The 22,509-nt window shown below is 46.1% G+C and overlaps 2 protein-coding genes across 3 annotated transcripts; one reads left to right on the forward strand and one right to left on the reverse strand.

Moving 5' to 3' along the window:
- Positions 1–257: 257 nt before the first annotated feature.
- On the forward strand, positions 258–20,545 carry LOC6615622. 2 transcript variants are annotated; one of them, XR_004361320.1, is made up of 12 exons: positions 258–929; positions 8,061–8,461; positions 14,378–14,448; positions 14,687–14,784; positions 14,844–16,234; positions 16,299–16,742; positions 16,809–17,381; positions 17,436–17,652; positions 17,714–17,934; positions 17,997–18,166; positions 18,338–18,673; positions 19,264–19,353. XR_004361320.1 is itself a non-coding variant. In XM_032714928.1 (11 exons), the coding sequence occupies exons 2-11, from the start codon at positions 8,266–8,268 to the stop codon at positions 19,906–19,908; spliced, it is 4,026 nt and encodes a 1,341-aa protein (XP_032570819.1). In that variant the 5' UTR covers positions 258–929; positions 8,061–8,265; the 3' UTR covers positions 19,909–20,545. The 2 variants fall into 2 exon arrangements, 1 of the variants encoding a protein (XP_032570819.1); XM_032714928.1 differs by lacking the exon at positions 18,338–18,673 and having other exon boundaries at positions 19,264–20,545.
- On the reverse strand, positions 20,451–22,495 carry LOC6615623 (prostasin). Its single transcript, XM_032714929.1, has 7 exons — positions 22,291–22,495; positions 22,189–22,234; positions 21,992–22,131; positions 21,366–21,929; positions 21,254–21,302; positions 21,062–21,189; positions 20,451–21,009 (listed from the first exon to the last, which is right to left on the reverse strand). The coding sequence occupies exons 1-7, from the start codon at positions 22,493–22,495 to the stop codon at positions 20,633–20,635; spliced, it is 1,509 nt and encodes a 502-aa protein (XP_032570820.1). The 3' UTR covers positions 20,451–20,632.
- Between the last annotated feature and the right edge of the window lie 14 nt (positions 22,496–22,509).

The raw sequence follows: 22,509 nt of genomic DNA on the forward strand, positions 1-22,509 counted from the left end.
ATATTGTATGCTTTTAAACAAAAAAAGTAACAATTTGAAGCGGTCTTGTTTTTCTCTACATTTTTAAATAAATTAAAATCACATTATTACACACTAAGCTACCATGTAATTAATTATTCATGTTCGTCCCAGCATTTATTTATTTAAAATTATACAAAATGTAAAAAGACCAAATCAACAAAAATACCATTCAGGTGAGAGCGCTGAGCTCGGGGCTCACCTGCAATCCGCTCCCATCCGATCCAAACCTCAGTTTCGATCGAGACGCACTGGAGTGCGGACGTGTGGTGCGCTTGAATCTGCGATTTCCTGCTGCGCTTTGCGGTGTCGTCGCATTTTTCGTGCCTTCCGGAGCGTGGATCCCCTGGATTTTTGTGGTCGTTGTGCAAGTGCGCGGCAGTCACGTACAGCCGTTGCAACAAAATACGAGAAATCAAAAACACATCGTAACAGACGAACAAATCCGCCAGAAGTAAGCAAATCAATGTGGCAAATAGTGTACCTTCGATTCGCGCTCGTTGATTGATTAACACATCACCTCCCACACAAAGGCAAACGCCGTGTGTAAAGTACTCACTACTCGTACCTACCTGTGGGTGCAATCCGCTGCAATTGGAATTGCAACTGCGCGGTGTGCATCCCCAGCGGAGAACGCTGAACAAACCAAATAAAAAAGAGTTTAAAGTGCCGCGGCTGCATTGTTTTGACTTTGATCGTCGTGTGTCGTGCTCTCCACCACCCTCATCCGCCATCCGCCATCAGCCATCCGCCCCGTTGCCCCTCGACGCAGCGCGTGCGTGTTGCAACTTTTGATTAGCTTTGGATTCCGATTCGGGTTGGGATCTTGCGGTGCAGTGCGCCTGCGTTTTTCGTAACTTATCGCCGCCCACATCTTAACTGGCATTTGCCAGTTCGTTCTCCTCCTTCAGGTGAGTTTCCTTGGAATGCATCCTCCTCGAACTCGAATGCATTTATACAAGCATATTTTGAAAAATGATATAGGATGGATCAGTAGGCCATGGGCTCAATATGTATGCATTTTAAATAGGGGATGTTGTTTTGAAGACAATCTTTTAAATGATAAAGCCTTGCTAATATTTTAAGCTTAACCCATTAAGTGGTAAGCATTTTCTCGAAGCGTATTTATGTGGATATGTACCTTGCAGGAAGACCAAGAAAGAGAAGCAGCAGGAATGCTCGCTGAATTGGCAATGCAAACGGGCGCTTATTTTGGAATTCCCTGCACATGTCGCAGCGGAAGAAGGGAAAAAAGTGAAATTCGCCACGAAGCCTGTGTAATTATAGACACACTCGACTCCTATCGATTCCATTCGATTTGATATGATACGCACACACTGTGGCGTGTGCATATTAGCATTTGGCAGCTGACAGCTGCTTTTTGGGATTGTTCCGCGGAGATCGATGTGGGTTGCCAGAACCGAAGCTGCGGCGGCAGATGAGATCACTTCTAAAAACCAATTCCGGGCGAGTCGGCCAAGAATGGCATGAACGCTGAAATCGCGTATACGTTCTGTAAGTCCATTAATCACAGGCAAATAAAAAGAAACGTCGAACTCGCTCTGAGTCACCTGTATTCCGAACTCCGTTGGCGACTTCGACTTTTTAGCTTTCATTAGTCTACCTTATCCAGCAGCGGAATCTAATTAATTCTCCTTTGTTTTCATCACCTCGATAACTGCTTGTCTCCATTCCATTTAAGCCGCTTAGCTAAGTTCCCGGCTAATGGCTGACCCTCTAAGCCAATCAGGCATAAAGCTGGGTGTACTATACATGGAGAAAAATCAGTGTTATTGGTTTCTATTAGTTAAGTCGTATGGTTTTTACTTGGCTGAACACTGATCATATTACCTACGTATGATATGCTGCTAAGGGATCTCAAACAATCAACACAAGAACTTGGAATATTTTAAAGGAAGTACATAGTTTAGAAATTAACGCATATTTAAGATAAACCTCTTCGACATTCACTCTTCCAACCATGATGATCACCTTGCTGAGTACTATTTTTTATGCGCACTATCGATTTGACCACACAGTGCCGTGTCATGCCGAGATTGGACCGCCGGAGAAACAGAAGCCTAGCCAGAAGCGACCTTGAGGGTAATAACTCCCGCGACTCGCGGCTCTCTTAGTCATGCCCGGAATGCAGCCGAGCAGCATTGGCAGCTGCAAAGGCCAAAACCGGATGGCATCCACCAACATCTAACGTCTAACACAGGCACATGAGCCCGGCCAAGTCTGTGTGAGATTGTGGCAGGCTACTCACACCACGCAGGTTCTCCCTGAGCCTCGTCCCCCATACTATTTTTGGGGGCATTAAAAGCGTATATGCTGGCACTCGCATCAAGCGCTATTATTAACATACTTACACGCTGCGAATTCCATGGCCCAATAAACAAAAAATGCCAATAAGCCCCGAAAAGTAACAGCTTAAAACAAAAACACCATCGGCCAAAACAAAGAACCGAACGAAAAATCAAAAAGTGAGAATGCGCGAGGGCAAACGAAACCAGAATCAGAATCTGATTCGCCGTCGTTGACGTCGGGCAGGTTTGTCTAATGGTCGTTTCGATGGCGAGGAGGTGGGTGGGGTCCACTCGGCTAAACAAACTGGTTGGTAACAACATATACACGGCACAGGTGGGGGAACCTTGGAGCGCATCTTGACTCTTCAGAAGTAATGTGAACTGTCAAAGTCGGACAAAAACCAATTGGTAATTTGTACACTTGTTCGAAACGAACCTGAACAGTTTCGGCCATACCATATACCATATCCATATATGTGTGCCAGTTTTATAGCGAATATTTCGCATTCATTTGCCAAATGGTTTATAATGGCAGTTAGTTGAATTTTTTATTGTTTTTATCATTTTGTTTACGCTGCCCCAGCTGTCGAGATGCTGCGCGTTCGTTGCCTAAGTCTTTTGTATTGGGCCCATGTGGATCGCCAGTTGAGCCGCGCGCCGTTCAATGCCGCGCATTTCTGTAAGCAGTCCGTGTAAACGGTCATAATAGCACATCGGATTACGCAAAATGACCGTAACAAAATCAAACAAACACGGCTCGCATACAGCTGGCTTTAATTGACTTTGGAATGCGTAAGGCGTTCGCGGACTGACCTTAGATTTTAATGCTAATTTCTTATGCTGGCCAATTGCTCGCGCACTCATAAAACTCGGCCAGCACGCCCCAAATGACACACAAATGCCTCAGCTGAAAATTAATTTTTCGTATCGATTTTTTGCGAAAGTTATTCTCGCGATTCAGCAAGAAAAGAGAGTTTTGAAGCATTTGCCGTTAACGACTTGCGGGCAAATTTTGTAAAGATTATACACGGGTATTTATGTAAACCTCGAACCGGTTTCTGCAACTCATTAATAAATTAACAGGTGGATGCGACTGCGATTGTGAATCGGGGATGTCATTGCGATCGTCTGACGCCAATCGCTGCGATGAATTTGCACAAAAGTGAAGCCGCGAGAAGGGCGGTCTGAATGATTTAATGTTTATAAATACGATTTACGAGTCGATCGAATCAATTTTGATGGCCCACGTAAAGTCGTGAATTTAATTTTAGCTAGTGCAAAAGGCAGTCGGTAGGCAATTCCCTCGCTTTAGCGATTTAATGTCATTTTACAACCAAATAAAGTAACTTTTTATTAAAAAATATTATAAATAATTGGCCAGCAGCTGTTGATATCATACATTCTGTAGCGAAGCTCTAAAAGTAATAATGACTTGGGGAAGTTTATACCTATTAAAAAGCCCAACAAAGAAGTACAAACCTACTTGATATAGGAATTGTAAATTCTTCTTTTTATACACAAATTATCATTGATAATAATAAGTATTATTTAGATCTGAATTGCTTTGTGGGTAAATCCGTCTAAGTGAGGGGCAAACAAAAACAAACATAATAAAGCTGTCAGCGATTTTCCTGCATCTCTTGGCCCGTCTGCCTTCTAATAACAAAGGCCCACTCAGCCGAAACGGCCATCATTTAATCTCGGTGCTGGCAGTTTGAAATACGATCTTATAGTCAAAGTTTGCTACGGCTGCGGATACAAGTACTTTGGATGGCTCTCGCCAGTTTAGAGATCAAGTTTAATGGCCATAAAGCGACAGCAAATAAACGCTTGTTGTTTGTTTGTTCGCTTGTTGGCCGCGGCTTAACCCTTGGATTCACCCTGACCCCACAGGTGACCCCGATCCTCGGAACCCGTGTAGCTCGTTCTTGTGAAAGTTGAAGAAATCCAGAGCCCAACTATGGAATTATTTAATTTCGGATATACTTATTCCGAAAACCGAAGGCGAAAGACCCTCGGAGACAAACTGGCTGCACCAGTTGGACGGGATTACACGGTTCCACTATGCTAATCAGCGGAAATTGGCCGCGATGTCAACGTATAGGAAATGTGGGGGTCTAAAATGGTATACATGTATTTGACAGAGCCAAAGTTGGTATCATTTGTCAACTTGGTGATGGCTTAATTTTCATAATTGATAGAAAACCATCGAAAGTGACGGTTTGTTTGCTTGCGCGGTGCTTGTGTTTGCTTTTCTTCAGTTGCATTCCGCGGCATCCGAGTCGAAATCGAAAGTGAAATAGAAAATAAACACAAGTCAATGAAAAACTTGGATTCGACTAAATCAACTTTCACTGCGAACCGAAGATGTCACCGCTTTGTGGACTCCGCCAATGGAATTGATTAATGAGCATTAGCACTTTTAATTTGATATGAGGAGTCTATACTTCTCTTTATATGCATATATGTAGCAATTTAATAGAGTAACTTGCTTTAAAAGCATTTACTCGGATCAATGGCACCACTTTTAGCGAAATATTTCTCTCTGTGCACTCAGGTAATTACAATGAGCCAACTTGGCACACATGTTTGTCAATCACATATTATCGACGACGACTCCTCGTCCAAGTTCGGTGGCGGATTCGTGGTGCGTGACATTAAAGTTGAGAAATTTCGCGCAAATAGAAATCCAAACACGATATGTTTAACTCAAACAGCACAAGAAACAGCACTCGCATAACCATCATGACGAGCTGATTTTCGCACCATACAGCCGCCAGATCTGAGTGGCTGCCATCGAGTAGCCAGTCACATGGACCGTTAGCAGCCGCTGGCCAAAATCCACACATCACCCATACGCCGGGTGGTGCGGTCCGATTCGAAAGTCAGCGTGCTAATCATTTTCGGAATGGATTCCTCATTTTATTGATAACTATAACTATTCAGCAAATTAATTTCTTTGGGTCTATTATAACTATAGTACATATTAAGTTTTTATGTGGTGTCTTGGGTAAAGTGTTTTGAGATTGTATTCTTGAGAGCAAGCTCTCTTGACTTAATTGTTACTGCCTGTTATGTGTTTGTCGAATCTGTGCGATGTTGTCTTCCTTGTTACCCGCTCCCTCGGCTGTTAAGTGGTTACACAATCGCCAATGGCCAACTCGGTCCCATTTAAAATCAATTTCGGCTCTTTTACTTAGCCATTTTGTACTTATCCAGCCGAATTGCTGGCTGCCATGTTATTCTCTAATTTGGCTGGCTGGAAATGGAGCGCTCGCGCATAATTCGAGTGGAGTGAATTTGGCCAAGAGTGTGCCGCAGATCGGGGGCTCTTATTTCGGGTCTATTGGGAGCGGCCATAGGCGATACACTTGCCGCCCCAGAGTCCGACTTTGGCCGGGGTCCGATAGCGTCGACTTATCGCCGATCCATTAATAGTTGACTATATTTTGTTTTGGGGCCAGCAACCGGTTTCCGGTGCCCAGCTACACTCACACCAACGGCGACTCAGTCACAGATACATTTACAGCACTCAGATACAAGCGTCGGTGGCTGGCGTATTTTGAAAATCGTATCTAAAGACCAACATGAATGAGCTTTTCGAATATTTCGTAACCAGTTGGACTGCATTTTTTCCACTCGCTGTCGCCGTGAATCGAACATGAGTAGCGTGGCCAAATGTTTATGTCCGCAGCTCGGTTGGCCATAATCGATATGTCGTAGAAACCGAGTCAAGTGTTCTTTTCATCCGAAGTGTCTCGCCTTGAGTCGCGTTGAAGACTTCAATTTAATGGCGTGTGAATTGCATTCGAATCTCTTTCGCTTTGGCATTTGCTCTGCGGCCAAGCGGCTCGTTAATTACATCTCAGTTCTAATTAGTGGAAATGCAAAGCACTCGAGAGGCAATTCAATTAAAGTAATTGCTCACCTGAGCCCCTTAAGTGGCTCTAACTTCCACTCCAGGCTCAAGCGATTTCCCTTAGTCAGTTGGGTAACGAACCTCGGATTTGGCCAACTCATGACAGCCCGGCCAGCCGTCAGTTGGCTCGGCATCACGCAGTTTTCCAGCCCGGAGTTGCCCACTTTTCTTGGCAGCGGCGTCTCCAGCTGGGCGCCATTAGTTTACTTACTGGTCTGCTTTTGCCTCAAATGTGGGAAGATTGGATTGCACAAAGAGCGCGGATCGATTTCAACACCAAGCGGGTCAAACTTTAAGATGGTCATGACAAATTTCTGATTGCGGAGATTACTTATCATTAGCTAATGAACTAAAATGAGATTAAAGTTAAGCTGTGCGGATAGTACTTACATTTATCTCGTAACTATGTTTTATGAGATATGTTTTAACCAACTTAATTTTATCAGAGCTATAATTACATTGGCTTGCTCATCAGATATATACGAAATAAGATTTATGTGTGACATCGAATTACCAATTAGTACTTCAACGCATAGTTCTAGCCCAGTTGCACAGTCTGCTCCAGATACTCGACTTATGCGACTCCATTTGCTCGTGTGCGCCGAGTCTTAATTAACATTTTTTACATGCTTTTCGATTTTGTTTTGCTTGGCGACTTCAATGTCAAGCCATGTGGTCGTCACAGTCGATGTTGCTGATGTTGTTACCATTGTGCCGCTGCTCTCAATGCCAGACAGTTGTTGGCCAGGTTCGCTTGGTCTAGAGTAATCAAAACCAAACGAGGCGGTCACCCAAAGCGTCAGCTGCCGCCTCGGAAGTCGTTGCGGCACCGTTATGGCTTATAAAAATGTTTATATATATATGGATGTATACATCTTGAGCAGATATTTCTGGGGGTCTGGCATTGGACAATGAGTCGGTGATTACTGGGTGCCACCGCTGCTTAACTGAACTGGGATGTCACTGGGAAAAGTGGAGCACGGCGGACGGAGTGGAGCGGTGGTCGAGCTGGAGAGGCTGTCCGTTCCCAATTGCGGAGATTCGTGGAGATATTCGCCAATCGGCCAGGCCCCGAGACCAACTAACACCAATTGTCGTTGATTTATCTTGGGGCAAGAAAACAGAGATTTCATGCAGCATGCAATTTGCTTGTCAAAACTGTGGCACCATTTTCCATATCCAAACAATTGGCCCCAGCGTGCCACATTTTTACGCCCATTTCAACGCCATTTGTTGTCGTTTAGTCCGGGGGCCACACGAGGAAAAAATAAAACCAATCCCACAGCAGGTAGCTCGGTCCCCTGATTTATGTCGTTTCATTAGACAAGCTTTTTTGGCGGACTTTGTCTGTAGAAACGCCAAGAGCAATGCCCAAGCAGCTAAGTATCTAAGTATCTCATAGTTTTGGAGCTCGGCTCGGCTTTGGGGGCAGCTGTCATTGGCTTTGATTAGTTTGTTGAACGCGGCAAGACCTTCGATTTCACTCGCTGTCGAAGGCGTCGGACAGCCACACATATCCACATATTAATTCCGATCGAGCATTGAACCGCACTTCACGAGGATCACTTCGATGTATCTGCCTGTCACACTGGAAATCTGCGAGAAAATAAAAGAGAAACGTATGCATCTTTCGACACTTTCGGCGAAAAGTAACTTTAATGGACCTGTGGGAAATTTCCTTGTCATTGTTTGGGCCAATGCAAGAAATCATTTTCACAGATTCATCTGCCAGATAATTCAGCTCCAGTCCCCAAAAGTTTTGCAATTCTTGGCTAATAAATATCTGTCTATATCTGTTTATTTCCCTCCTTCAGAGTCAGCCGTTGCCGGCTGAGATGTGCGTCCAATTTGTGGCGAAATTAATTATATAATTTCCAAAACACCGCCAAAATCCCCGTAAAAATCAATTGCACAAAAGAAGAGAAAGAGAAGCGCTTCAATAAACACGCCGAGCGGTGCTAATGCGAAAGGAAACTCCCCGACAATCGCAGAAAATTGTAAAGAAATAAATTATAAAAAATGTCTATACAAAGCACAAGACATTCGCCATTCGCCTGGACCGCAAGAGCCCTGCTGCTGCTCGCCACCTGGTGCTGCTACCTCGGATACCTGGGATCGGAGGCCCATGTGGCCCTCACCTATCCACCTGCCCGCAAATTCAACCTGGACTTTTTGGACAATGCGCGAACGAAGGCGCCATGTGGCATGCCGAAAGGTGAGTGTTTTCCGGGGAGTTTTGTTTGCTAGGAAAGTGACCTGGATTTTGGATATCCAAAAAGGGGGTAAAAGTACACTGATAAATAATTAGAAAATCCACTTCAATTGGTGGTATTTCGTTTTAAAAAGCTTTGCTCTTATAACACTATACTTTAGATAAGTCGAACTGTCTGTTACTGCAAATCTAATAAATCTAAAAATAAGTTGGAATGTGTTAATCCGTGCTAAATTCATAGAAATGTGGCACGAAAATTATTTCATTAATTCGAAACACAAATATTTATCACTTCATCAAAGCTGCAATACAGGTAACTTATATGAGCTCGATAAAAAGTGATTAAAACGTAGTTCGTGGGAAATAAGACACCTGAATCGGGCCCAGATGCTCAGAAAGTGCATTTCCCAATTGCCAATTGTTGGCCAACTTTTGTTGGCTTACTAGCTCGTCTGCCAGGCACGCTTTGAATATAATATTATGGCTTATTACGGCTGGTTATGTGCGCTTTGTTTGCCGACTGTAATTGGTCAAGCACGTTCAATTCACACATACTGCTGTAGGAAAACAGTGCGTTTCATAATCTTAAGTAAGATATGGATCGGAAATGCTGTGCAGCATATGCCTTAAATAACAATACAAGTATATACAGCTGATCGAAAACTGGATGCATGTTAAGATGGTATCAAAACCAAAGTGCTCCACCAGCTGAGGCCTTGAATCCATGGAAATGATATCGATTCATGTCACTCGAGCGAGGCTGCTAATGACTTACACCTGTGAAACGCACTGTACGCTGGCTAAATGTATTCATAATTCAGAGACGTGCAGTATGCGGCTGAAAACTGAAAACTTTTGCTTCTGCACTCGCTTGCATAATGTGCATATGCATATGCTTATGCTCCGTTGTTATTGTTATTGTTATACTTATATGCCATACATGTTGCTCAATGCAGCTGGCTGTTGTTATTGTTAACTCTGCTGCAAAGTGTTACCAATTAATTTGCATATCGCGAGCGGGAAGAAACAACTCGACCGCCATTCACTTGCTCGCAGGTGAGTGGGGATCCACTGTGGAGCGGGCAAAGAAATTGGGTCACGCAAATTATGAGCATTACGATTATGATATGATCGTTGGGTCTTCGAGCTCTTATGCACTTTCGAAAATAAATTGAAATAACACCTTTGATTTCAAGGGGGCTGGGGGTTTTTCTTCTCTCTTTTTCGGCGTGTGTGTGTTTTTGGGATAGTCCCATCGATACTGTTTGCATATCAATTATAGACACTCGGAGCCGACAATTGCCTTGAGTTGGTCGGTAATTGGCAACTGGCAACTGGCGGCTGGAACACGTGTGCCGCATCAAAATGCCAAATCAATTTCCATGGATATGTCCATAAAGTATGGCTCACACACTCGAATAATGTGCATACATTCTGTACTGCAGAGTGTACAACCCGTTGAGCGACATTTTTGTGCGCAGCTCTTTTGCCCATATTTTTGTTTTCGTTTTCAATTTCGTTTGCAGTTTCATTTCGCTTTGTTTTGCCCGCTTTTTTAATTATATATACGCGCACACATTGCGTATACGCAACGTGGGCAACGGCGGCACGTTTAACCCATTTTGGGGCATGACAACTTTTGCCTTCGCCTGCGGCTGCTGTTCGCTGATTTCTGTTTGCTGCAGCTTGCCAAACGCGTCTCGAGCTGGCCAAAAAGCAGGTCTTAGCCATGGCAACTGCAACTGCAACTGCGGTTTGGGCCGCTCCAGCTCACTGGCCGCCTTGATGATGATGTATGCGCCGACGAGAGGCAAAGTGGAATGCAACATGCTGCAAGTGAAAAACTTTCACTTGTGCATTACGGCACACAGAAGTCGCCGGGGCGACTTATTCCGGCCACCATCCGCGATTACGGCATGTTGACAACTTTATCGATGGTGGTAGATAGAATAACTTTCATAAGGAAGGATCAGCATACAAATTTGCAATTTACAGTAATGTATCCAAATACAACTGCTTTAAATGTTTAATACCTAGTTCATCTAGTTCCACGATCTATCTGCAGATGGGTCGCTGCATGCAGATGTATCTGCAACCGACAGTGACAACCAAATGGGGCTGAGGTTGTTTTGCTGCTGCTGCCCTTTCTATCACCATCATCATCGGCGACTTGCAACTGGTTCACTGGCCTACAAAAACGCAGGGATTGGAATGGGGACCGACTGACTGACTGCTGACCTCTGCGCAGCGTCTTGCATCTTGTTTGCATTGCGCCGGCCCCTCTCGAATCCATTGCAGCCTCTCAAATCTAATCCATCTCAATTTGTTCGTGTTTGACACTCTTTTCCACAGCCTTTGTCTCAGTGTCTGCTGGCACACGATTTGTTTTGATTTGGCTTTGTTTTCATGTTTCTATGTTTCTTCTTCATGGCTTGTAATTGTCTGCTGGCGTGCTGAGTGCGCTGGAATGGAGGTCAAGTTGTGGTCGCCTCTTGTGTCACATGTCGGCAGATGCCAGCCAGCGAGCATCGGTTAGGCAATCCGGCAATCCAGCCATCTAGCCATCCAATGGAGTTGACACAACATCGGTTCCGATAATTAGAAGAGCAATCAGCTCAATGCAAATGTCAATTAGTCAGCCGCAATCGCAGCAACCGCAGCCACCGACTTGAGCAACATTCAATAAGCTCCGAAAGAGATTTATCATCGCAGTTGTCGAGACTCGCGACAGAAACCGATGCCCATTTATCACTGCAAACTGCGGTCGAGCTCATATTTTAGGCTAAATCCTGCAGCGAAATGTCGCATTGTGAACCATTCAGAATATCAATGAGAGCGCCGGTCATAAATGACATTTAAGCCGTCGACACGGACATCGCTACGTATACGTAATATTGCTGGGGAATGCATAAGTAGCTCCAGCTCCACGAGCACAGAACGAGCTCACACACTGCAATGTATCTGCACCCCAGTGCATGTGGGGCCATAAATACCAACCGGCAAGTGGAGTGGACTGTGGGGCCAAGTGTGGAGCAGTGGATCGGATCGCAATGGATTGGATTGGGTTGGATCGGAGCGGGTCGGTCGGAGGCCTCCTAAGGGGCTGGCCGAGACAACGTCACGAGCAATTAACTAAAGCGAAACTCCTTGACCACAGTACCAGTAGCTACAGCACAGGGAATGCAAATGGTGCACAGAGCAAAAAAACGCCTGGTTATTATTGGATTTTAGGGCGATTTCATTTACTTAAATCGAATCAATCTATTCCGGATAAGACTTAGGTTTTGTGCTCCGTGCAACTTCAGGAGCTGCCGTAGACGTGCCCAGACGTCAGCCACTTGGTCAGCTTTGTTTGCGGCAGTCGAACGGTGGCAACCAACTGCCTGTGTAGGGTTGCCAAAGCGAAATGAATTTTATGGCACGTTACTTATGCCACTGCGCACGCCCCTCCCCCTTTTTGGCGGCAAGAAATGCTGAAATTTATTGCCCTCCGCGGCGCAAGCGCAACGCTTCGTTAGCCGAGGCAAACGCTGTCTGGCAGTGTATTTGTCAACCTTTCGCAGTGCACCCTGTATAGTACAGTGTCCGCAAGGCGGAAGTCTTTGTTTGCGGCTTCGTGAGAGGCGGCGACCATATTTGGCTGTTGATTTCTTAGTTTCTGCTCACTTGCTCCTGTAGTTGGCCCCATGCAATTAGAATGCATGCAAGCGAACATTCTTCTATCAACAACAGCAAATTGCCTGCGGGGGGAGCAGCGCTAGGAAGCGGATGGGGGAGAGCATGATGTAATGCCACCCATTAAAAAATACCCACCGGATTCTAATCCACCCAAGTCCAGAGTGATGAGTTCCAGAAAACTGCTACTCTTTTTAGCTTTCTATATTGGCGCAGATCTAAGCAAAGGATTTGGCCAACCGTTAGTGGTAAGATATAAATATGATAATTATATTATTTCCAATAAAAACACCATTATTACGCCGCCGAAATTCAATCAGCACTAAGCTCGACAGCCCCTCCCTCCGTCGATCGATGGAATTCAGTTTATGATCAAATCAGCCAAGTTTCCAATCAATTATAAACCGATTTCACGCGCATCTCCGCCGGAGATGGGGCGGTCAGTCAAGGCGGCCCCGACCGATTTGAATCCAACGGCCGAGCGGGACGGACTTTCGAAATGGCCAGACGTCGCCGGCGAGTTCAAGCTCAACCAGCACACAGATACAAAATTTGAACAGCCTCCAAAAACAAAACGCAAAGGTGAACAACTTTCGCGGGCCTGCTCATGGGAAATATGACGGAGTAGAAACGAAACACGAAAAGGCGTACAAAATATTAACCAGGCAGCTTCGAATGATCGGTTCGAACCATGGGAAACGAAAAAGTAACCGAAAAACACCTGCTAATTTGGTGCATGGATTCAGATGCGATTCCGATTCGGATTCGGATACAGGTCCGAGCGTCCGAGCAGCTATGGCTTGCCGCCCCTTTTCGAGCATAATTTGTCTGTTGTTTCGATTTATTAAGGGGAACACTTGATTTATCCACCGATAGTCGCTTAACCCATTTCTCGATCTGGTTTGGCCGCTTTCCGTTTCGAAGCAAAACAAAGCGAAATCGGGCTGAGTTATGGGAAGCTGTGTGAGGTCTGCGGCCCGTCAGGTGCAATCAAATGTTGAGAATGCACTGATCCGCATTCGATTCAAACTGATTTGCATTTCCCAGTGGCCCAGAAAACCAACAAGGGAAGCCCAGTTGGTTTCCAGCTGAGTGGAGCTGATTTCCTCCGCTGGTTGCGCAATAGAAACCAAGAGTTTTGTTGCCAAGAACGAGCTTCCAGTGACCCACAAATGGCGTAGCTGGTTTCGATATAGAGTCAGAACCATCCAATACCCTGAAAAAGGAACACAGAAAATGTGCTTTTCAGAGGAGCTTTCAATCGTGGGTTAGACAAAACCACTTGGCGTCATGTCCATCGCTTCAAATGTCGTTTTATGCCCATATTGGGATGACCAACTGCCAGCCGCACGACCATTGAACAGCTATCGAGTGATTCAAGTGGTCAGCCGTTTTTATGTTCCCAGCCTCCTTGAGTTTGGCTAACCTGGCTGCGCGATCTCGTGCCAGCAGCAGTAATCATAATTTTCAGCTTCCTTATTGGCCAAGACAAACGCGGGGACATCGGAGAAGTGACACTCCTTCTTTCGCTTTCAGAGATCGAGCTTCGCTATAAACGTTTAATGGCCTCAATTAGCGACTCGATCGCCGTGTATTGGCTGCCAAACGATGTGCGAGCTGGGCATTGATAGCTCCTCATGTCCATCTGGACACAGAGAAAAATGTTTATGAAGTTGGTCAGTAAGGTATCTGTAGGATAGCTCTAACGCAACGAATAAGCAGTGTTCTTCCTCAAGAGTTCCATTGAAAACTGCGGGAATGCGCACTGAATTTCATTAATATTCCTTCGGTTTTATGGATGAAAAACTGTAGGCTAGTACTATTTTTTACTAGTGCAGGCCTGGCCCTCTTAAAGAGCCCCATTCATCCTCTACTTTTTCACAGCTGGTCAGCGAAGATTACCGCATGGCTCTTATGCAACAGACGAGTATGAAATTTGTCTGGGCAGGCTCACAAAGATGTTGGGGCTGGGTCTATGCACATATGGGTGCATATATCTATCTGGTGTATACTGGCATTCCAGCTCGTCAGCTGGGCTGTCATGCACAATTTGCTGAGGGAGTTTGGGTACACAAGATGCAGGTGTACTCGATGCCTTTCAATGCAGAACCAGTTCGATACCAAGGGGAGTGGATTAAATTATCTATGTGACGGGATCTGGGCAAATAGATGGCCGTGGACGACTCGACAACTGTCACATGTAATCACCGGCTCACTGAACACGCTCTGGTTTCCTAATTTCAGGCTCCATCCGCACATCGTTGCTCTCCGGCACGCAGTTCAACGTCACCTGGCATTTGGCCTATGCGCACAAGGTAAGATGGATCTGCGGCAATGGGAGCAGACACGCCCCCTTGGGGTTCCTATTCCATCTGCAACGGCTAATTAGCCGAGAATTCATCCTCGAACGATTGCCTCACATGCACGCAGTCAAAGTCAAGCCCCGAGACTCGAGATTCCCATGTTTGCGGCCTGACTGCACGACACCGCATCACAAGTTCTCAGTCATTGTTTTGGCGCAACCATATTAATAATTATCATCCACTTTTCCAGGGCGGTTTTCGTTTGCAACTTTTGGATGCTCTCGATCGACCTGTACTGGACCTAACGCCACATGTAAATAACTCCGAGTTTGTGAGCACTGATGTCACGTAAGTATTATCCGGAGGATTATTTATTATGGGATATTAGATGACCTTCCTCTTTATAGTGCCCAGTCTTACCAAGTAACGATTCCGAACGACTTTGAATGCTATAACTGCACTCTGCGGCTGCTTCGGCAGGCAGATGAATGGACCACCAGCTATCGCTTCTGGTCCTGCGCCGATGTGGACATCAAGTTGCGAAAGGACTTCAAGGAGACCTGTTCAGGCAATGGCAAATACTTCCCCTCGCGGTGCAAGTGCGACAAGAACTTCTATGGCCCGCAGTGCCAATACAAGGATGAGTGCTCTGCCGACTCCGATTGCGGCGTCCAGGGCAAGTGCGTGGAACTGGGTGGAACCTCGCTGCCTAAGAAACAATGCTACTGCAACTTCGGCTGGTTCGGTATTGGATGCAACAAACGGTCGCCATACAAGAGCACAAGCCTCGACCTCTCCTCGTATTCCAAAAAGGAGCTCTCACCTGACTACCACGTCTACTGGAGGCTGCTTGAAGAACAGAAGGAGATCGAGATGGTACTTAAGGTCAATGGTACATCTTGGGTCGGCCTGGGCTGGAGACCACGTGGAATGACACCGGAGTGCAAGAACTTCCCGCTGATACGGGACATCGGAGATCTGACCACAACATTGGAAGCCTCTGCTCCGGAACCCAAGAGCGAACCGGAGCCCAAGAGCGAACCGGAACCCAAGAGTGAACCCGAACCTAAAAGCGAACCTGAACCTAAGAGCGAACCGGAACCTAAAAGCGAACCAGAACCTAAAAGCGAACCTGAACCGAAGAGTGAACCGGAACCCAAGAGCGAACCAGAGCCCAAGAGCGAGCCAGAGCCTAAGAGTGAACCCGAACCCAAGAGTGAACCGGAGCCCAAGAGTGAACCGGAGCCCAAGAGTGAGCCCGAACCTCAAAGCGAACCAGAACCTAGGAGCGAGCCGGAGCCTAAAAGTGAGCCCGAACCCAAAAGTGAACCGGAGCCTAAGCGATTAGCCGAGCTTAGGGCCGCACCAGAGCCACAAAGTGAGCCTGAGCCTAAGAGCGAACCGGAACCCAAGAGCGAGCCTGAGCCCAAGAGCGAACCGGAGACCAAGAGCGAACCGGAACCCAAGAGTGAACCTGAACCTAAAAGCGAACCTGAACCTAAGAGCGAACCGGAACCTAAGAGCGAAACTGAACCTAAAAGCGAGCCTGAACCAAAGAGTGGACCAGAACCCAAGAGCGAACCTGAACCAACAAGTGAACCAGAACCCACAAGCGAACCGGAACCAACAAGCGAGCCGGAACCCAAGAGCGAACCGGAACCGAAGTCCGAGCCGGAGGCCCAGAGTTCAAAATCCAAGAGAGTTGCAGGAGATTTTGCCAAAAAGGGTGTCTCTTCAGTTTCTACAAGTGTTTCATATCGCGTTAGCACCAAGTCAGATCGCCAACGTCGTGAAGCTGGTAAGGATCGAACATATCAATGATCTCCGGATCTATTAATCTATTATCCTTCATTGATTTACAGACTCACCCAAATACCGTCTAAACCCCTACACACCACGACATGATTTCAATGGAATGGACTGCACGGACATCGTGATCGGAGCAGCCCGAGGAATGGCCAGCAGAGTGGGTGACTACTACAGCCGTGATCGCTCGACGCCCCACCCCGACGAGTTCTTCGGCGGCAAGTCAAACCTGGCCTTGGGAACGGGCTTTGAGGAGAATGGCGTGACCACGATAATCTTCCGCAAAAAACTGGTTGCGAATGAGCCCACCGACCACACTCTAGACGATGCGCTCACCCATGTGATTTGGGCCAAGGGTCAGGAGCCGGAAGCATATGTGCATGTGCCAGCCTCTGGGCTGGAAACGCAGACCGCAACTGTCAAAAACTTCTATCAGCAGGATGAACTAAAATATCACGGACACCAAATGCAGCGGGGAGTCACACAGATCAATTTCTTCGGTAAGTAAAATTTTAACATATAAGATATAATTGCATTTTTTCTAACTTGTACCGTTGCTTGAACAGAAAAAGAAAAGTCAGCCACGAGCACAGACCGTAACGATCTGGGCACCAATGTGCTGGATAACGATTGCTATGGTCATTGGAAGTATCCGTCCAACTGCTCTCCCCAGGAGCACACCTGCGAGTACTACGCCAGTTGGGAGACGGTCGGAAAGGGTGACGAGATGCGTTGGCACATTGAAACGTCGAACACGCAGACCTGGACGGGAATCGGTTTCAGCGATGATCAGCGTATGTCGCAGACTGATGCGATCATTGGCTGGGTGGACGGACGCAGCGGAAGACCCTTCCTCATGGACACCTGGGTGCTAGGCTACGCTCCGCCGAAACTCGATGATCGCCAGGACATCTACAATGCATCAGGACGCATTGAGAAGGGTGTGACCATTCTGGAGTTCAATCGCAAGCGGGTCAGCAATGACGAACAGGACTTGTCCTTCACGGACGACCACTGCCTCTATCTATTCTTCCCGGTTCTGGGCGGTGCATTCAATGTGGTAAACAAGAAGATCCGCAAACACGAGCAGGTTCCTCCAATCTCTTCTCAGCGCGTCTGCATTAAGTCCTGTGGCAAGGGTAAGGGATCCATTAAGATACAAAGATGGCTATACTAATTCTGATCTTTAATAGAACTGGAGTCCGTCTTTGTGGGCACCAGCACTCCGGCTCCAAGCCGTCTTGTTTACGCCGTGGCCGTTAAGCTGATGAACCTGGGCGAATCCTATGAGGCGCCAAAGCCGGGAACCGTGGAGTTCAACAATCTGGCGGCAACTATTTCGGATTCATTCAATGGTATTCTAAGTCCTTTGACTGGTTACTATAAAACAGAGATTCTGGGCTTTGAGAAGTAAGTATTATCAATATAATACATAAAGTAGAAGTTGATTAATTGGTTTACGTTTTTTCAGGGAGGGCAGCACCATGGTGGCCAAGGTCCAGGCCATGTTCGACAAGGCGGATGTGGAGAAGAAGCATGCCTTAGAGACCAACGAGGTGGACAAAACCAGCGAAGCAGCAGCCCAGAAGAACGCCGATGTAATTCGTTCGGCTCTGAAGGATCAGGTTGCCACCGGTCGAGTGGGCTCTCTAACGGTGGATCCTCAGTTCTTGGACTTTGAGGCATTGGAATGTAAGATCTGAAGCGTGCAATACAATGCTCCCATAAGCTAACCTACTGTGTTTCTCGTGTAGACAAGAGCTCCTCGGAGCCCAATGACAAGGAGACTCTGCTCTCCTTCTTCGATCTTTCCGAGACACGTTTGTACATCGTCCTGGGACTGATTGCGGCCCTGGTGCTCATCGCTTTGATCCAGGCCTTCTGCACCATTTGGAAGACATCGCGAAAGAGCAAGAACACGAAGGTGAGTGTTATGTGTGATGAGTGATCATAAAAGGTCAGCATAAGCCTCTTCGACACAGAGAAAATCGATAGTTGCGGACAGTAAGTTTAAGATTTTACTTCTCAGTGTCGAATTGGCGTCTTTCATTCCTTTCTTATTAATCTTTCCCCATTGAAACCGTGTCGTTCAAAGCTGGTTTACGTAATTCCCGAAGAGTGGCGCATGTACCAACAGCGACAGCACCAGCGCTACTATCAGCCCTCTAGCGATCTATAAAAGACTCACTCTACAAATTAAATTCAGATCAGATCAGATCAGATCACATGTACGCCCTAGACATACTGCCCTACTGCCCGATCCACCTGTAAACCGAGCGTCAGCTACAACTACCTTAAGCGCATTTACGTGTTAATCCGAACCGAACCGAACCCATCTTGTAGTTAGTTTAAGTACCGGAAACCTCTTGATCATGTACTGTATCTGCGTCTGCGTAGGTGCCGCGTTTATCAAAATTCAATAACTAAATCGGTAATTTGAAACTATTTATTTTCTGTGGTATCTGTTGTTGTATTAACCTTGTCACCTAACCCACCACCCCGCCTCTCTGGACGGTAATCTCAGAACTGCTTCTCTTCCTGCGACTGTTACTTAACCCATTTCTGTGTTTCCAGTTCTATCTAATTAACATCTATTTGCATTTCCCTTCATTTGTGTGCGGGTTCTCTTGACCAGTCAGCATTTGATATGTGCTATGAAAGACCCCAAAAATGTTGGGCAATTGGAATCTTTGAAACCCTACTCTGCTCTCTAAATCCTCTGCTAGATCCCTAGAACACTTCACCGTATATTAACCATACACTCTGTTTTGAAAGAATCTCCTCCTGCATCTTGGTTTTAGGATTTTATTTTCGGATTAAACGATGGCACCTATGCAGAACAGCTAAGAACCCCTATTATTTTTCGATAAAGATTTCATGATAAAATGTTGTTGTCTGCGTTGTACATGGTTCACCCAACGATTCCGAAATTCCCACACCAATTGCTGACTGGCTGAGTTACTTGATGGAAACCCACCGAAATTTCAACTAAATCACGCTAAAATCTCATTGTACTTGCAGGAGAAACTTATCCAAAACTCACCCTGGAAGGAGTTCGCCTCCAACACCAACTATGCCTTTGACCCTTATGGCGAAACGGAGGAGAAGAACATTACGAACAGCAGCTCGGGCAAGGAGAAGGCTCGCAACCGCCATCAGTCGACCACGAGCAGCCAACAGACGACACTTCCCATGTCCCATTCGCCCACCAGCAAGTCACAGATGTACTACGAGAGTCCGAACGGCCAGGGCAAAAGTTCCAATGGCAACGGCAGTCGGAGCAACGGACGTGTCACCCAGGAGAGCAGCGTCGGAGGAGCACCCTATTCCCGGGGCTCCTATGCGGAGCGAGCCTACTCCCTGCCGCGGCAGGCGCATCAGTACCAGCAGAGCCCGGCCAGCATGCAGCCCTCGGGTTATTACACCCACGACAGGCGGGCCGCGCGCCAAGGAAGCCGGGATAGGGAGCGCGAGCGAGAGAGGGAGGAGGAGCGGCGCCAGCGCCAGGACCGCGATCGGGACTCCGGCTACGACCGGTCGCGTGACGATCCGCGACAAAACGGTGGATCCGATACGCCCGACTTCTACTTCATGCCCTCGCAGCGCAAGTATTCCGGGGAGGTGGTACGCGTCTATGTGGACTACAACAAGGATCCGAAGCACTAAAGCTCAAAACACACATCCGATTATTTAATGCTCGTCTTAAGTTCTACCCCCACTCCGTTTCGTCCCACACAAACAAAATATTAAGTGTGTCAATTGGATCGTTGGTCTATTAAAGATAAGAATGCATAACGCTCCACAGTTTTAAAAATAATCACAAAAATTGTTTGGTTTTTCCATACATAATGTGCTTAAATGAATTATTCCAAGCTGACCCTTGTTTAAAAAGCAGCCAATTGACCTCTGTTGACCTCAATTGACCTTATCTGTGCACTCTTGTTTCCATTACATTCCTCTCCTTAGTTTCGATTTTGCCATAACGCAGTTGCGCTGCAGCTGCGTTTCCAGGTGCGCAAGCTTTACCACAAAACGCAGAACGCATGATTCCACAACTTAGTGAATTGTAAATATTTTGAATAGGCATTAATGCTCTTGCAACGAGAACGAGAAACAAATCCAAGCCACACAAATCACACAAAATTAAAAATTATATAGCAAGCTTTGCAGTTAGGTACGTGCATACATAATGTTTTCGCATTGTCTTATCGTAAATGTGCAAAGAAACATAGTCACTGTATTTAATCAAATTAAATATACGCATTAAGTACATATAAATAAAGTTAAGTACATCCAAAATGAACTGTCGCTTTTAATTACAATGCATTTATTATTTATATAATTTATGGATCATATGTTCGGCTAGCGCATATCGAGTTGATCTCTAAAATTAGTTAATCCTAATCGCATTTGCAATCCATTCCGATAACTTCATAACGTTTGTGAAGACGTACAGACCATTTGAAGAATCACTGACGATACCAAACAGAACCAACATTATCTTCCCCGAGTTCGTTACCTTCTTCCCCAGTATGTAGCTACCGCTTCCAATGCGGCTCATTCCGTTAGGAGGTTCGACGCACAGTTTATTCCACTCTACTCGTCTCTGGATTCTTTCTGAGCATTGCTGAGGGTTTCCAAGGGCCACACTGACATCATATATGCGTCTATGAGTGGGCGCATCGAAGAACATGGTGAAGGGTGGAGTAGACGCGGCCCTCTGTTGGTCTACTACATTCGCCAGCATACATATGGGTTTCATTCCGGCTGCGAAGCCAGAGTTTAGTGATCGAAATAAACTATGAATATCAAAAGTTACCTGGGCTTCCACGGGTCGTCACGGGGCGATTAAGCTTAAGCAACGCTACATCATTTTGATCGTTCGGTAAGACGCTGAGCACACTATACCCCTCGTAGAATTTCGTCCTTCCCTTCACATATACCTTCCTGTTGGTTAACTCAAATACATCGTTAGTTTCGATTTAAAGTGTACCATTCCGAGAGCACCTACAAGTTTGATAGGTTCCTTGGCAAGCGTTCTGCATTGGTTAACACGAACTCTGGAAAATATTATTATCGTTATTGCCAAACATTTTGCTTTCTAAGAATGCAGAAATACGCACGGTGTGTTATGAAGATGCCCTGAGCCCGCAAATTGAGTCCATAAATATCTGCCTCCAAATTCGCAGCAATGTTGGCGCCGCCACAGTCGTTGTACAAAAACACATCCTGCTGCTGGGGTTTAATTTTGGGGACGAGTGATGACTGTGGTTCATCCTCGGTATAATGCCTCTCTATTGTCGTCTTAATCCAGTCCGCATAGCTCATCACATCGACATACATTCCCAGTCCATCGCAGGTAATTTTGCCAGCGCTGATGATCCCGAACTGAACTTCCCGATTGCCGAGTTCGCTAATATTCACATTGTTTGTCAGGGGACCACCAGAATCGCCTTCACAGGTGTCTCCGAAAGGTACACCAGCGCATAGCTGTTTCTCACTGAGATAAACTGACAAGTCCACTTCGCACTTTTTTCGATCAAAATTATTAAGGGTGATGGTCTGAAGAATATCGGTTTCTTTGCGTCCGCGTAAGAATCCCCATCCAAAGGCTTTGAAGGTCGACACGTTGCGCATTTGGTTGACCAGACTCTGGTTCAAAACGATGCAGATTGGACGAATATGGGCTGGAAATAGTAATTTATGGTTTATAACACTTCCTGGGCGGTCGAATTAATCAATCACGTGCCATTAAAGATTACGTTGCTGGACAGCTTGAGCAGGCCAATGTCATTTTCAAAAGAAGAACGCCCGTCGAACATTAGTTTTTCTATGACGTCTCTCCGAACTTCAGGATGACTCTTATGGTAGGCACCCAAACCAACCGATCTGTTACGTCGGGAATGAGAATTATCTTAATTTCACAGTAAATCCAATTATACTCACAGGACGTCCTGGCCATGTATGCAATGCGCAGCTGTTAAAACGAATCCTAAGAAAGCAATATTTGTATTATTAATTAATCTTGTTCCGTTGAAATGTACAAACGCTTATGAATCAGCGTGCCGCCGCAGATAAAATGTGTCTTATTGTTTACAGCTGCCATCCAGGCAGAATAATGAAATTCGGCATTATACCCGCCGCTGATTTTGAGTGCGATATGGTTTCCACAGAGCGGTTCCAAGAAGATTGAAGCAGCCACATCGCTGAGGAACCAAAAAACGAAGGCAATCCAAGCCAAACGTGTCTGCATCTCATGAGATGTTT

This window comes from Drosophila sechellia, chromosome 2R (assembly GCF_004382195.2).
Source record: "Drosophila sechellia strain sech25 chromosome 2R, ASM438219v1, whole genome shotgun sequence".
Lineage (NCBI taxonomy): Eukaryota > Metazoa > Arthropoda > Insecta > Diptera > Drosophilidae > Drosophila > Drosophila sechellia.

What these genes read in the sequence shown, in the direction of transcription:
- LOC6615622 (XM_032714928.1), top strand. Translation starts at nt 8,266, where the DNA reads ATGTCTATACAAAGCACAAGACATTCGCCATTCGCCTGGACCGCAAGA. An exon ending in TCGCCAACGTCGTGAAGCTG is followed by an intron (nt 16,235 to 16,298) that starts GTAAGGATCGAA and finishes ATTGATTTACAG; the next exon opens with ACTCACCCAAATACCGTCTA. An exon ending in GGACTTTGAGGCATTGGAAT is followed by an intron (nt 17,935 to 17,996) that starts GTAAGATCTGAA and finishes TTTCTCGTGTAG; the next exon opens with ACAAGAGCTCCTCGGAGCCC.
- LOC6615623 (XM_032714929.1), bottom strand. Translation starts at nt 22,495, where the DNA reads ATGCAGACACGTTTGGCTTGGATTGCCTTCGTTTTTTGGTTCCTCAGC. An exon ending in ATACATGGCCAGGACGTCCT is followed by an intron (nt 22,132 to 22,188) that starts GTGAGTATAATT and finishes CCGACGTAACAG; the next exon opens with ATCGGTTGGTTTGGGTGCCT. An exon ending in CCAAGGAACCTATCAAACTT is followed by an intron (nt 21,190 to 21,253) that starts GTAGGTGCTCTC and finishes GTTAACCAACAG; the next exon opens with GAAGGTATATGTGAAGGGAA.